We start from the raw sequence: 13,628 nt of genomic DNA on the forward strand, positions 1-13,628 counted from the left end.
TTTTAGCCTCCTGATCAGACATTAGATTTTTTTCAGACATGTTTGCTTTTTATGCTTTGAAGCATTCATGTGCTCTGTATCGTGAGATGGTCACCGGTGTAACTGCACACAGGGTGTGTAGTGAACCTCTGAGATAGAAGAGCTGCCAAGTGAACATGCAAATTAGAGCCTATATAATGTTCATAATGTATGGATCCAGACATCAAGGTTTTGAGTGCTTCTTCATTCATTCTTCATGTGTGTGATACCCTCTTTCTGGATTTTAGAAGTTGTATAATAGTGGTTTAATGCTGGTTTGGTTTAATTCAGAGACACAGAAAGATGTTTTGAGTTGGGTTTTGTGTTGTTCCATTTGAATTTTTTTGATAATTTACAGAATGTATCATAATATGCCATAAGGTCGTGGGAGACGACAACGTACACATGTAACTGAAACATCAAACCACTGATGCACAGACTGATTTCTCTGTTCTCCTGTACAAACTTTATGCACGTGAGTTGAGTGATGTCCAGTCAGATTGTTGATGTTTGGCAGGGTAGCTGATTGTCATCCCCACAGTCACGTGCTGAGACTCGAATGTACATATAGTGGGAGGTATAACGTTGGATTATATTCAGTGTTCAGGGGATCATTCGTTTTTTTACTTTTATAAACGATATTAAGCTGCTCTGAAGCTCAGAAATGGCCTACAGCTCTGCACTTAACCTGCATGTGTTTTAGTGATCCACCGCCAAAACAGATAGAAGTTGTTGAGGGAAGTGATTTGGCCCACTATAGTGAAAATGTATTTGTAACCTAAATACTGCAGGTTTTGAAAAAAGAAAGCCCCCTCAGCACCCCCACTTCCAGCACCCCTGGTTTAATTTTTTTTAAAAAAATCATACATTTACTATTATTCAAAATAGAGATGGAACATTACCACTTTTTCTTGTTTGATACCTAAACCTTGAGCATCTCCTGATCTACCTTTTTCCTCCCAAAACTATTGTCTCAAAATTTGAATATTTTATATATTTTTATATAACTATTATCACATGACATTATTGTCTAGTTACTGATGTTATAACATGACTGCTTTACGTTTTGTGATGCTACAAGCAGTTATTCAGTAGGCTTGTTACAGAATCAGATTCATACTTTATTTTTTTTTCACTTCTTATCCGATCCAACATTTTCTGCTGATATCTGTTGGATAACGATAGTCATTCTCGGATCAGTGTCATCTCTAATTCGATATCTCCATACCTGACAACAGTTTATTATTGTTAAGTAACATTGCTTCTGTCTTATTTTTCTTTTGCCCAAATATTAGATATAGAGAAAATGCTTCAGGCTGAAGCAAATGATCAGAAATTAGAAGGAAGCCTTGATCAGAAGACTGGTGGAGATGCCGTTAACTCAGAGGACAGAGGTGCCACACAGCGTCCCCGTCTCACAGGCGCCAACAAGCAAATGCTCAACCTCCTCAAGAAAGCCAAGGTTCAGCTCATCAAGATAGATCAGCAGAAACAGCTCAAGTCATCAGGGGTAAGGCTGAAATAAAACAATTGGCTTGTTCTTATGCATAGATATAGTTGTACAGTGTTTCAGAATTGCAGATATACAGTCATGCAAAAAGTTTGAACACCCCCCTGTCAAATTACATGTTTTGTTAATTAAGTGAAAATAAGTTAAAGCATACTCTACAGGGAAGAAACTTGAATATACAAATGTGTGTGGTGTCTGATGTTTGCTTCTTTAGTTTAGCACTAGATCTGCAAAGCTGAAGTAGGTTAAACATAGGCTAATGGATTGTTATTCCCCAACAATTAGCAGTGAGAAAACAACATGCCTTAATTGTCATATGCTTGGCCTGAGCACATTAAGTTTTTAAGTAAACTCCAGTAGACTTGCTTACATGGTTTCTGACATTGTATGACATACTGTTATGTCTAATAATAGACAAAAGTATGTCCCATGGCTATAACAGTAGCTGCCAGTGTGAAGCCTCGTCTGTTGGCTTTTATTGTTGCTTATGTTCTAGAAGTGTAGTAATAATGATGATGATGGTGATTTTATGAGCACTTTTCATACATGTAGCAGCTCAGAGTTCTTTGCAATGAAATAGTTAGTTTAAATAAATAAAAGCTGAAAAGCTTTATGTGAACTATTATCATATACTATCACAGCAAATGCTCGAAAATGAAGTTATTCTATTTAGGTCAGCATATTTTATAAAATGTCTTTTATATAGTTTAGTCAAAGTGCTAACATTGCTACCATTGAATGAAAGGAAATGCCCTATACCAGTTTTGGTGCAACAGGAGATGAAAAGAGGCATTAAGATCTTTAAATCAGTTGGTGTGCCACATGCAGGCCTTCTTCATCCTGTCACACACTATTTAAACTGACTGAGCAGTTTAAGAAATGTCATGGTAAAGTAACAGTAGTCTGCAAACTATAAATTGAATTAAGAGTGGGGAACACTGTTCTGGAGGTCTGGATTGCTGCACAATTTGGTGCTTTCAAATACATGACCAGACTGACTCAACAGACAACAGTCAGGGTTAGTGGGTGAGTTAGAGCAGTGAAATCGCCAAACTCTGCTGGGCTCTGCTGCTCAGTTCCCCACTGCTGCTGTATATTTTTGTGTGCAAGTTTACCCAATACTTGTCCTTCACTATCCTTTTCACCCAAGCTCCTCACTTTATTAGAAACACCTCCCTTGTACTTCCATTCACTGGCCATAGTTGGGGGTCCATCTACCTTGTTGGTTGACTTTAGCTGTAAACTTACAGACTAGCTTATCTTTTGTGAAGTATAATTTGTCAGCCCCATTCATTATTGTTCGGTTTCAGACTGGAGCAAATGATTGAAACACCAATCATATGGGGGATCATTCTGAGCACAGCAGTGATGACTACATTTCCATCCACTTTCTGTGCAGATTGCAAGCAATAAAATGAAAATGTTTAAAAAATATGGTTTATGGTAGCTTGTTTCCATTACACTGATGGTCAGTTTACATAATGAGGTAATTTCCTTAAAAAAAAAAAAAAGTTTCCATCTCTTAATTTCAGATATATTACAACTTTTGTACTTTTGGCATCCCCATAACCTACTACTGATTTACTATTTCACCAATTATTAATCAATTTCTCTTTTCCATTGGAACCCATATGCAAGAGATCACGATTCTGTGCCTTATAGAGCTGTTTTAGCACTTTCCATTTAGAAAAGCTGTAACCTTTCTGGACCTGTCTGTAATAGCTGAGAAGTGGCATTTAAAATTATATATATTAAAACTCCTGCTCGGTCCAGCTCTACCTCTCCACCATGCTGTTTGTGTTTGTAGTAAGAGGCATGTGAAGGAAATCATGTCACATGACAGATGACATGAAATGTGTAAATGTGTATTTTCCAGGGAAACAAGGTTTCCGATGTAAATTTTCACAACAGTCTAGTTTCCATGGCCTATATCACCAAACTTTTTTTTTTAAGCTTTGTTTTTTTTTCTTTATTTTCTGTTTTTATAGTGTTAAATGTGAGAGTAATGTGATAGTAAAAGAGTACTTCTATCACCTCACAATTTCTGGCCAATAAATGAGCACCACATGTGTAATTTGGCCCTGAAACAAATGGAAAAAGATACAGTATCACAGCAACCTTGGTGCGGACTTTAGAAAATGAACTAGGTATGAAAACAGTGAGATGGTCTTCAGAGATGTTAGCTAGCATAGTTTGTTATCTGAACCCAGTGAACTGCGGGATTAGAACAAACATTGAGTATTTCATAAATAGGTTATAGAGTCATTGTTTATAGTGTTTTTTTTTTTTTCTTGGAAACGATAAATTGTCCCCTGCTTCCTATGCTAAAACAGGACGAATACCTAATTACTGATTTCACTGTTGGAGTACAGTTAACGGAGTCCTCAAGAACCCATGTAGATCCCTAGTATATTTGGTGCTAATAGGAGTGTAATATTGTGGGTTCTAAATACACCCGAGTGTTACTGCTGTGTTGGGAACAGTCCTCTACCCAGAAATCCACCTGACAGTGGTTCTGCACTGACCACTGATGAGCGATTAGAGCAGGGTTAATCAGCTCCGGTCTTAGAGAGTCTGAATCCTGAGCAGTTTGGTTATTTCTCTACCTAAACACACCTACATGGCTGATACAAACAGATGGGCTACAATCTTTGATTGTTGATGGACCTACATGGTAGAGTTCTCTCATAAAGTGGTATATACATTATGTATCGTAGAAACTGTAACCGTTTAAAACCAGTTTTACAATTTGAAGGCACGGTAAATCACTTTGGGGGGTCCCCTTTTTCCATGTGATGCATAAGATATCTGCCTGTTTGTGTATCAGAGTATGTTGTGTTCACCTGTGAGCACATTGGGCCTCTGTGCCGTGCAGCACGGTCAGTAGTTTAGATGTGCAAGCAAGCTTCATACACATGCCATGTCCATACAAACTGGTAATAATTTCAGTGTGGAGATGTCAGCTGTACTGGAGAACATTTTTTTTCCATTTGTAGGTTCCTCCTAAAGCTCAGTCTACAGTTTTAAGACTAGATAAACGGTGTAAACTTCAGACCTCAAGGCTTTAAAAACTGTGCTGTGTTTTTGTTTATTTTACACTTAAAACATGTTTTGGTATTACAGCTCCTGAAAGAAGGCGGATTCACAGCTACGAAGAGGGAGAGGAGGAAACCGAAAGAGTGCCTTCAGAATGCCAGTCCCAGCAAGCCTGAAAAGACTGATGCCTCTTCAGAGCAGGTAATGCTGGTAGTGGTTTCCTTCTATTGCTTAACACGTCATATGACACAGCATACAGAAATTTTGATGAATGCTCAGCTCTAGATATTTGAATACTAAGAGGTTAGTCAAATTGAATGTTATACCAGTGTTACACCTTTTGGTTTTGGAATAGCAGTGCCTTCTGCTGCGCACTTTGAGCAGGAACTTCTGAGAACATTTACAAGCATGCCCTCCGGGAAGGGGAATAGGGTGGAGCAATTTCGGATTAAGTGCTTTGATCAAAGGGCACAATGTCTGTGCTCGATGTGCAGAAACCGTAGAACTTACAGCCCTGCAGTTCTCTGGCATTATGTCCCTTTCTCTTGGTTCGCAGCTAGGACTGAATCAGCAGCCTTCTGGTTGGAAGCCAGTAGCACAAACTTCTGCCATTAACCTTTTATCCTCACCATATCTGTGAATTATTTCACTTTGGTAGACTCCTGAAGGTGAAAACAGAGGAGGACCACGCATCAAGCATGTTTGTAGAGCTGCAGCTGTAGTTCTGGGGCAGCCCCGTGCCATGATCCCTGACGACATCCCCAGACTCAGTGCCCTCCCCTTGCATGAAAGATCAGGCATTTCTCCATCACCTGCTGATAAGGGTAACCGCACACAGTCAAAATGATAAATCGTTGCATACATTGGCAGTTAATGTGAAGCAGCATTTCATACTGCTGGTTATGATGAGCTTACATGATTAACGGTCTTTTGTGGAGTAATTGATATTTAAATTTTTTAGGTATTTGATAAGTCTTAGGGGTAAACAAAACTGACTTTCATTCTGTTTCATGTACTCCATGTTTTTTGCTATGCCTTTATTTAATAATTCCCTTTGTACAATCGTTGTAATATATGGTTAGTTTAAAATGTATACAGTAGAAAAGATTGCGTGTAAAATCCCAGGCCTATTGAATGCTAAGACTTACTGTTCAGTAACTACAGGGTCGTCACTGCAAACTGAGCTATTCTTAGGTTATAGAAGTGTATAATAAAACTTTGGGATCTACTCTGCGCAGGAATGGCAGTGTCTTGGATTTCATCCAAACAAATGCAGAGGACCACTCGATGTTAAGAGTTACATGCTGTCTGTGCAGAATGTAGTATCATTATGAATTATTAAGTGATGTTAGAAGTTAGTTCAGTTGGTAATTATATAATAGTTATACTACCATTAGGGAAAAATTGCAGCCTATAGCATAAGGCTCTATAAGCCTTATGCTATAGGCTGCTTATATGCAGTACGTCATAGTTATGTTGTTTGTCCTACTAATAATTCTGCAGATGATGTTTTGTCTAAATTTCTATTGTTTTAATGTATATTTGTATCAGAGCTGAGTAAATATGTTTTTGCTCTTTGTCATAAAAGATAACTGTCAGACAGTTCTTTGGTACACCTAAAGATGTTTATTTCCAGTGGTTATAAATGCATATTTGCTTAATTTATCAGAATTGATTACTTTTATTGGACTATATATATATATACGGCTACGTTCTTGTATATTTTCAGATATTGAGTCGCACTCTGACCCAGACAGCCCTGTTCTCCCTGATCAGAGGACACCTAAGTTTCGCAGAGTGAGTAGAGCTGGTATGTTTGGGCTCCGGTCCCGGAGATGTGGGGAATGTAAGGGCTGCCTGCATGAAGAGGACTGCGGCAGGTGCATGAACTGCCTGGACAAGCCCAAGTTTGGTGGACCCAACACCAAAAGACAGTGCTGTGTGTAAGTAAATGTAGAATACTTGTTTGAGTTCGCTTGTTTATTAGTTTTGATTGACTTGACTTTGGTGGCGTTTTCACACTTGAGAATGGATCTGTACTCAGGACAGATTCTGAGCTTGTTTTGGGGGTGGGGCTTATTGTTGTAGGTTTGTTTTCACGCAGGAGAACGTCTTCCATGAAACTGGAACTGTAGATCAGTTGTGCACAGTTTAGATAAAATGGTAGACAGTAAGGTCATCCCTTTACTGTTTTGTGACACTAAGGGGACACTTAGGGTAATGGCTTAATTTTTATTATTGTTATGTTGGTCTGACTGGCTACCAGCAAACCTGCACAAATCATGTGTTTTAATGGCTAATTTTGATTTCTTTATAGCCAAATTGGCTGCTGGCAGGTTTTTTTGGCTAATTTTTATTAACCTTTTTTATATAACCTGTAGCTCATGCTTCATGGGATAATGAGCAAATTTTTCTCATCTAGAATCTCTCTATATAAACACTGCTATTTTGTCAAACAGGAATTTTAAATTAATTTAGAAATCGTTCTTTGTTTAAATATAAAGAAAACAATCACAAAGCTACATCAAAAGTAAGAGGCAACTGACTATTTTGCACAAAAAGTCATGCAAAATTATTTTACAACATTTTGGTACAGGTGTAGCAGTAGCATTCAAATACAGCGTCAGGGCAAGGCCTATTCCCATTTCTTCTTTTTACCCTTACCCCTTGTTTTCCCCTTGAGTGTCACCCTAACTCGTTGGAACTGAGTTACAGGGGGTAGTGGTTAAAATCTTGCCCTACGACATGGGACAACCCTCAGATAAAAAAAAAACAAACAAAAAAAACATTGCTTCATTAACTAGCGGTGCTCTGTAGGCGACCCAGCCTGTCTTTAGTGATAGCAGTTCAGCAACCTCACTGCTGGGCTTTAGTTACGTTTAGGGCATCATATGCTTTCAAAGAGGGGTATAAGACAATTATTTATTATTGCTCACCACTAATTCGTTGGTGATACGAAGCTGAAGTCAGATGTTCACCAGCTTCTTGTTTGAATTTTCCTGTTCCACCTTAAATGGTGCAGCAGTTACATTCTGACACTTAAGGCGTCAGAACTGCTGGACTATTTAAGGTGGAATGGGAAAGTTAGCTAGCTAGCTACCGAAACATTAGCATGCTATTAGTGATTATTTTAGGCTTGCTATGAAGAAACGACCATAATACATTGAAACAACACTAAGATAATACAATGGTTATAGTGATTTTTTTTTTACGGAGAAAATGCTTACATTTGTGGGTTTGTCTGGTCGCTCGTGCAGCCATCTTGCGTTTTTTCTTTTTTTTTTCATAATACTCTGTTTGGATTGTGCCTCAGCCATACATACTGAAATCTCCCGGCAAACAATCAGGTGTGAAAACGTCCCTACTGTTATCGTGTGCAAGTTACATTTCAGGTGAATTTGACAAGGTGCATCTAGTTATATATCATGAGCCATATCATGCGTCTCTAAGCATAAGATCAGAGTATCCCCTCCAGCCATGCATATTACATCCATTTCTCTTTTACAGGTTTAAAAGGTGCGATCAGATCGAGGAACGCAAGGCCATGAGACTAAGTGGGAAACTATATAAAGGTAAGCGTTTAACTTTTTTGTTTTGAATGTTGTGTTTGTGATTTATTACGAAGTGCAGCTACTTTGGGGTGGCTCTGGGGTGTTTGGGCTTTTTTCTATGTAGTCTTTCCTCCTAGCTTTGTGTATCTGTCTTATTTCAGGGCACATGAAGAGACGGCGTTTATCGATTAGTGCGGGCCATTCGAGTAATGAGGAGGGTGAGGGGACGGAGGGGGCAGGGCGCTCCTCTCCCACGTCTGTGGGTGACAGTCAAAGCCCATCTTTACGGAAGCAGCCCCGGCGGCATGTTAAACCACGCTCCTACTGTGACCTGCTGGATTATGACTCTGACCTTGACCTCATCGGAATGCCCCACTCAACGTCTCCAGCCCGCAGGAGAGCGCCTGGTCCACGCAACACAGGTAAAAACAACAGAAGATGTAGGAACCGGTGTTGCTTTATCAAAGTGGCTTTCATGAGGTCAAGTGACGTCAAGTGAGCTTTCAAAGAGTCCTGTCACCTGGGCTTAGACGTGAAATTGGAATTTTACCCTTGTTTGTTTTTTGAATGTTTAAATATATTTGAATGTTAAATGTATTATTTTTCTAAGAAAATATGTAGGTTACATAAAAATGCTAAAGCTAAATGGCAACTCATGTTACACAGCTTATATGGCTGTGATGCCTTCAGCTTGTGCCTGCGAGCAAATCGCAGCTGTGATGTTTTTTTGCGATAACACACGACCTGGAGTGCTCTATTACTTCTATACAACAGTTAAATAAATAAAGTAAGAAATAAATAAATTGGGCCATGAACGCAGCATTTAATATGTTTTAATGTTAGTTCGTTCTCCAGCTCCTTACACTAAATTCCCAAACTGTCATCACCACTGAGCTTTTCAATTGGCTGCTGTGACAGAAGAACACCTAAACAACCTGGAATCAGCCAGAAATGAACCGAATACCATTCGCCAAACGTGTAGTCTCATCTTCAGAGTCTGACCAAATCGGCTATCGTTCAAATGTGATCTTAAAAGTATTCATTTTCTGTTTGTGCGCAAAGTAAGAAGTAAAAACAGCTACCTACAGCTGTCAAAGTTGTGGCTTAGCAACGACGCCTCAGTGGAGTGATACAGTGTTTGTGGAAAAAAAACGTGATATCACGGTGAAATAACAGCACGGTTAGAAAGCTTCTCAACCAGTCAGCTTGCGTGGCCGGAACTAACTGTTGTATTATGCCCGGCCTAAAACATACTAGGAATTACAGCAGAGGAAGATTAAAGTATTTGAATGGACATTGAACATATCAGAATGCTGTTGAACATGCAAACGTTTGAACCAAAGTTTATATTGACAGCCCTACCATCCATTCAGACTAGTTGCAGTTAAGTTTTACTTTGCATTAGTGAGCTAAGCGTGCTTCACTATATATATCTGAGGTTCTGTTACAGAAACTGTTTATCTTTTAGTCCTAATCTAAAATCTGATAGTCAAGATACGATTTTTTGCAAATGCGTATTACAGAAGCAAATCTTATCTGAATTGAGGAATTATGTTTTACCTTGCAGCATCTTATCTCAAGTTAGAAAATCCTAAACTACACAATCGAGGCCAGTAATCAGTTGTTTTGTCTGTTATCAAGCAACAAACAAAATGACATCCAGCTGAAACAAACATTAATCAGAATATAGTATACAAAAATGTAAGTTGGTTAGCTAGATAGCTCATGTCAAAACAGTTTCATTTTCAGTTTCTGTTTTTTTTGCTGACTTTAGCCAGCATGCACACTAATTTGTTACACTTAAACAGCTGCTTGTTCAACTCTGTCTCCTCATTATTTACCACCATCACCTCAGTATTTTATTTGGCAAGTTTTTAATGAACTTAAACACACAAAGGTAAAGAGAGGAAATGTTGGAGAATGCATGTGCAGTGTTGGGGATTTTTTTTTAAACCACAGGGTTAGAAATAAACATTGCTCTCAGAAGTGAAACCGCTATTTTGCAGTCTGAATAAATGTAAGACCTTTAGGCAAGTTATAGTGAAGTTCTGCTTCATGTCACGGTTGCCTAAAAGCAGTTACATTCTATATTCAGTACAACAGCTAAGTGTAGAAATGGAAGGTTAAAACAGAACCGCTGGGATTGTACTTTGGAAATGTTGTCTAGTTAGGATGCCTTCTGCAATACTGTTTTCTTATCTACAGGTAAGATTATAAACTGAGAAATGATTGTGCTGTAATAGCTGTTGTCCTACATTCGATTCCGAACTGAAGTTGTCATTGTGACTAAACAAACATGTCAGTGTAAGGATTTTCCTGTAACACCCCTGTAGATGTCAATACTTCGCACTCGTAGACCAATTATTCAGTAATGGACCTGAAACAGCCTATTCCTCAGCCTGTTACTTTGCTTTAAAACTGTGCCATATAGTAATATAAATATCTGTTGGCAAGTGTGCATATGGCAATAAACAGTTCTCTTTTGTTTTTCAAATGTTTGTTTATTTATCATTTTTGCTTATTCATTACAGACTTTGTGTCACTGGATGACTTTGTTGGCGATGGTCTTGATGAAGACATACGACATCGCAGGTCTGGATTAAACAAAGTTGCTCCTATCAGACGGAAAACAGAGAAGGTAACAGAAACTTAAGAGTGTTTTTTAGAAATCTGTAGCAGGTAAACCAAAGTAACTTGAACTGCAACCATCTGCTTTCTCAGAGCCCTCAGGAGCAAACCCCACCCAGCGTCTTGGCAGCCTTGGCAAACGGCTTTGCCCAGAGAGAGAACGAGCCTTCCCAGCCCTCGTACAAGATCCACGTCGACTTTAAGGTAAGCTGGGGGAAAATTCGCAGTTGGATGGCCTCTCTCTTACTTCCTACACTAAGATGTATTGAGTACACATATGTATAATTTAAGCAAACTATGGTGTAATTTATTTTTTATCATTAAACTTTGTGTTCAGTTGGTTAAAAAAAGTGTAGATATGATGGAGATTCAGCTCAGTGGATGCATTTTTTGATTTGTATCTAAATACTGTGGTAAACCACATGATGGCAGCACTAACATTACATATGGTCCACTGTTAGTGGATCTAAACCTCTGAATCAGAGAACTGATGATCTTGTTACTCGTTGTTGTGGTGGTTGTGGTGGTGGTTGTTGTTGTATTTTAAAAAGCCTATTTTTTAAAAAAATGCTTTGAACATCCACATATAGTAAAATAAACTACCTTAAACACAATTATGGACAATTATGTACCAGAACACACTAATATGGGAATTCAGGACTGATGCCAATATCCAGTATTGGTGCAGATGCATAAACATTTACAAAATGTAGAAGCTGGGACGTCTACATGAATTGCAATTACAAAGAGATATAGCATTTATTTGTTGCGAGGTTACAAAAACATTAAAATGTATAAAATGCAGACATTTTAGCTCAGCAGTTCAGTTTCATCTAAACATTTTGCTGCAGAACCATAAAAATGCCTAGCAATTGTCTGCCAACAACAGTTTTATTGTGATAATTATGTGTTAATTATCTTCGAACGTACAATAGGTCTTTTGAGAGAAGTTGTTAAGGGATGTCTACTTGTTTAATGCCTACTTGTTTAATGTGGGGGAAATAGGGAGATTATTATTTCTAATATTTCTCCCCATTTGCGTCATTTTGTGACAGGAATTCCAATGAGGCATTTCAGACAGCTGAGATAAGTTGTTTCTGTGGGAGAGGCTTTGTAACTTTGCAGACCGTTTATGTGCACAAAAATATACAACACACTGAAGGAAGGGGAAAAACCAGAAAAGCATAATAGGTCCCCTTTAAACCCAATGCTCACACCGTGTGGGTTAAATGAACACAAACAGAAATTTTCTATTTGGCAGAGTCGCAATTTAAATAAGGCTCAATAGATTGATCAGCCAATCGTTTGACCAGCTCCTTAGGGATGGTGAGCTGCCAGACTGAAATGAGTACGAGTTGGCCAGCTCCTGGTTCAGACAGCTGGGCAGATGGGCTTAGTAAGACTCTCATGCGAGTTAACATGGCAGATCGTGGATTTGCTTTGCAGAATTGCCTAAATATGAATAAAAACAGGTTGTATTTTTGATCCTACTGGGTTTTATCAAAGTTTTGTCCATATAAGCTCATTTTGGGACTAATAACTGCTTTGGGTCGTGTTAACCATGGTTCTGTGAGGAAAATCCACCGTGATCTAAATGAAGGGTCCCCTACTTTCCCTGCCCTCGAGCTCTCAAATGTAGAGACACATGTGGGTTCTTTTTCCACAAAAAACATGCCTTACGAAACAAAATTGACAAACATTCATGCTGTAATAGTTGGATCATAAAATGGTGTCTAGAGGTTGAAACTGAGTTGTAACACTTTCGAATGGTATATTCTGTGAGCATATAAAGTAAACAGTTCATTGTCGAATCAAAGCAAAGATAGGTACAGGTACAGATTCTGATTGGGTTCTTGTGTACCGTGTATGTTTCAGTGTGCATTAAGAGGTTAAATACATGCCTAGCTGGCATTTTAAATTTGTGCATTAAAAATCAGATGTCTGTATATACCATGAATCGAATACAGTGCAGCCAGTTTATGCATAGGTGTATCATCATGATTTAAATGCAGCAGCAGTCCGCTTACCTGGCTCACATTATTTACATCATAAACTTGCAGCGCAGGTTGAGCAAATTCAAAATAATGAAGTGACATACATACATACATCATCTAAACCGCTTATCCTTCTGGGTCGCGGTGGGGTGCTGGAGCCTATCCCAGCTGTCACTGGGCGGAAGGCAGGATACACCCTGGACAGGTATAATGAAGTGACTGACTGTGCAATTTGTGGATTGCCAGCTTTATTGATTGCTTTTATATGATTCTCATTTCTGTTTTCTCTCTATAGGAGGATTGTAGTGTACAGAGCGTTTGGTCAACCGGAGGGATGAGCATCCTCACCTCTGTGCCTACCATGCCACAGTATGTGTGCCTGCTGTGTGCCAGCAAAGGACAGCATGAGGTACATACTGAAATGTTTGCCACAGTAACTCCTCACTTCTCTCTCTGTGTATTGGTGCCAGAGGTTACCCGCAAAGGAAGTCTTTCAGGAAAGCTTTTTTTTGCAGTGTAACCTATAACCTCTTAAACATGTGAAATGTGTCATAGGCTAGATATAGATGAAATGTGTTGGTCTTAAAGTGCTGAGTTCTGCTGTTGGTTGTCTGTTCCAGATGCTGTACTGTCAAGTGTGTTGTGAACCTTTCCATCACTTCTGCTTGGAGGCATCAGAGCGACCTCAGGATGAGAACAAGGAGAACTGGTGCTGCCGCCGCTGCAAGTTTTGCCGTGTTTGTGGCCGCAAGAACAAACCTTCAAAAGTTGGTTGACTGTATTCAAAGTTGTTGCATGACAGTTTTTTTTTGAAGTCAGTTTTAGAGAATATTTTAAATTTTGACTTTGTAGCAGTGTTTAAATGTGAGTCATAAAAAATGAAAATTTCAG

At 38.8% G+C, this 13,628-nt stretch overlaps 1 protein-coding gene across 1 annotated transcript in view; it reads left to right on the forward strand.

The window, feature by feature from the left end:
• The window catches only part of kmt2bb (lysine (K)-specific methyltransferase 2Bb), a 43,002-nt gene that overhangs the window by 6,879 nt on the left and 22,495 nt on the right, over positions 1–13,628 (forward strand). The window contains exons 4-13 of the mRNA XM_036564303.1: positions 1,314–1,528; positions 4,652–4,765; positions 5,223–5,388; positions 6,294–6,507; positions 8,072–8,136; positions 8,277–8,537; positions 10,647–10,753; positions 10,837–10,947; positions 13,033–13,146; positions 13,358–13,504. Of these exons, the coding sequence (XP_036420196.1) occupies positions 1,314–1,528; positions 4,652–4,765; positions 5,223–5,388; positions 6,294–6,507; positions 8,072–8,136; positions 8,277–8,537; positions 10,647–10,753; positions 10,837–10,947; positions 13,033–13,146; positions 13,358–13,504 (1,514 nt within the window). The remainder of the gene's footprint in view (positions 1–1,313; positions 1,529–4,651; positions 4,766–5,222; positions 5,389–6,293; positions 6,508–8,071; positions 8,137–8,276; positions 8,538–10,646; positions 10,754–10,836; positions 10,948–13,032; positions 13,147–13,357; positions 13,505–13,628) is intronic.

The sequence above is a fragment of the Colossoma macropomum genome, unplaced genomic scaffold (assembly GCF_904425465.1).
Source record: "Colossoma macropomum unplaced genomic scaffold, Colossoma_macropomum, whole genome shotgun sequence".
NCBI lineage: Eukaryota > Metazoa > Chordata > Actinopteri > Characiformes > Serrasalmidae > Colossoma > Colossoma macropomum.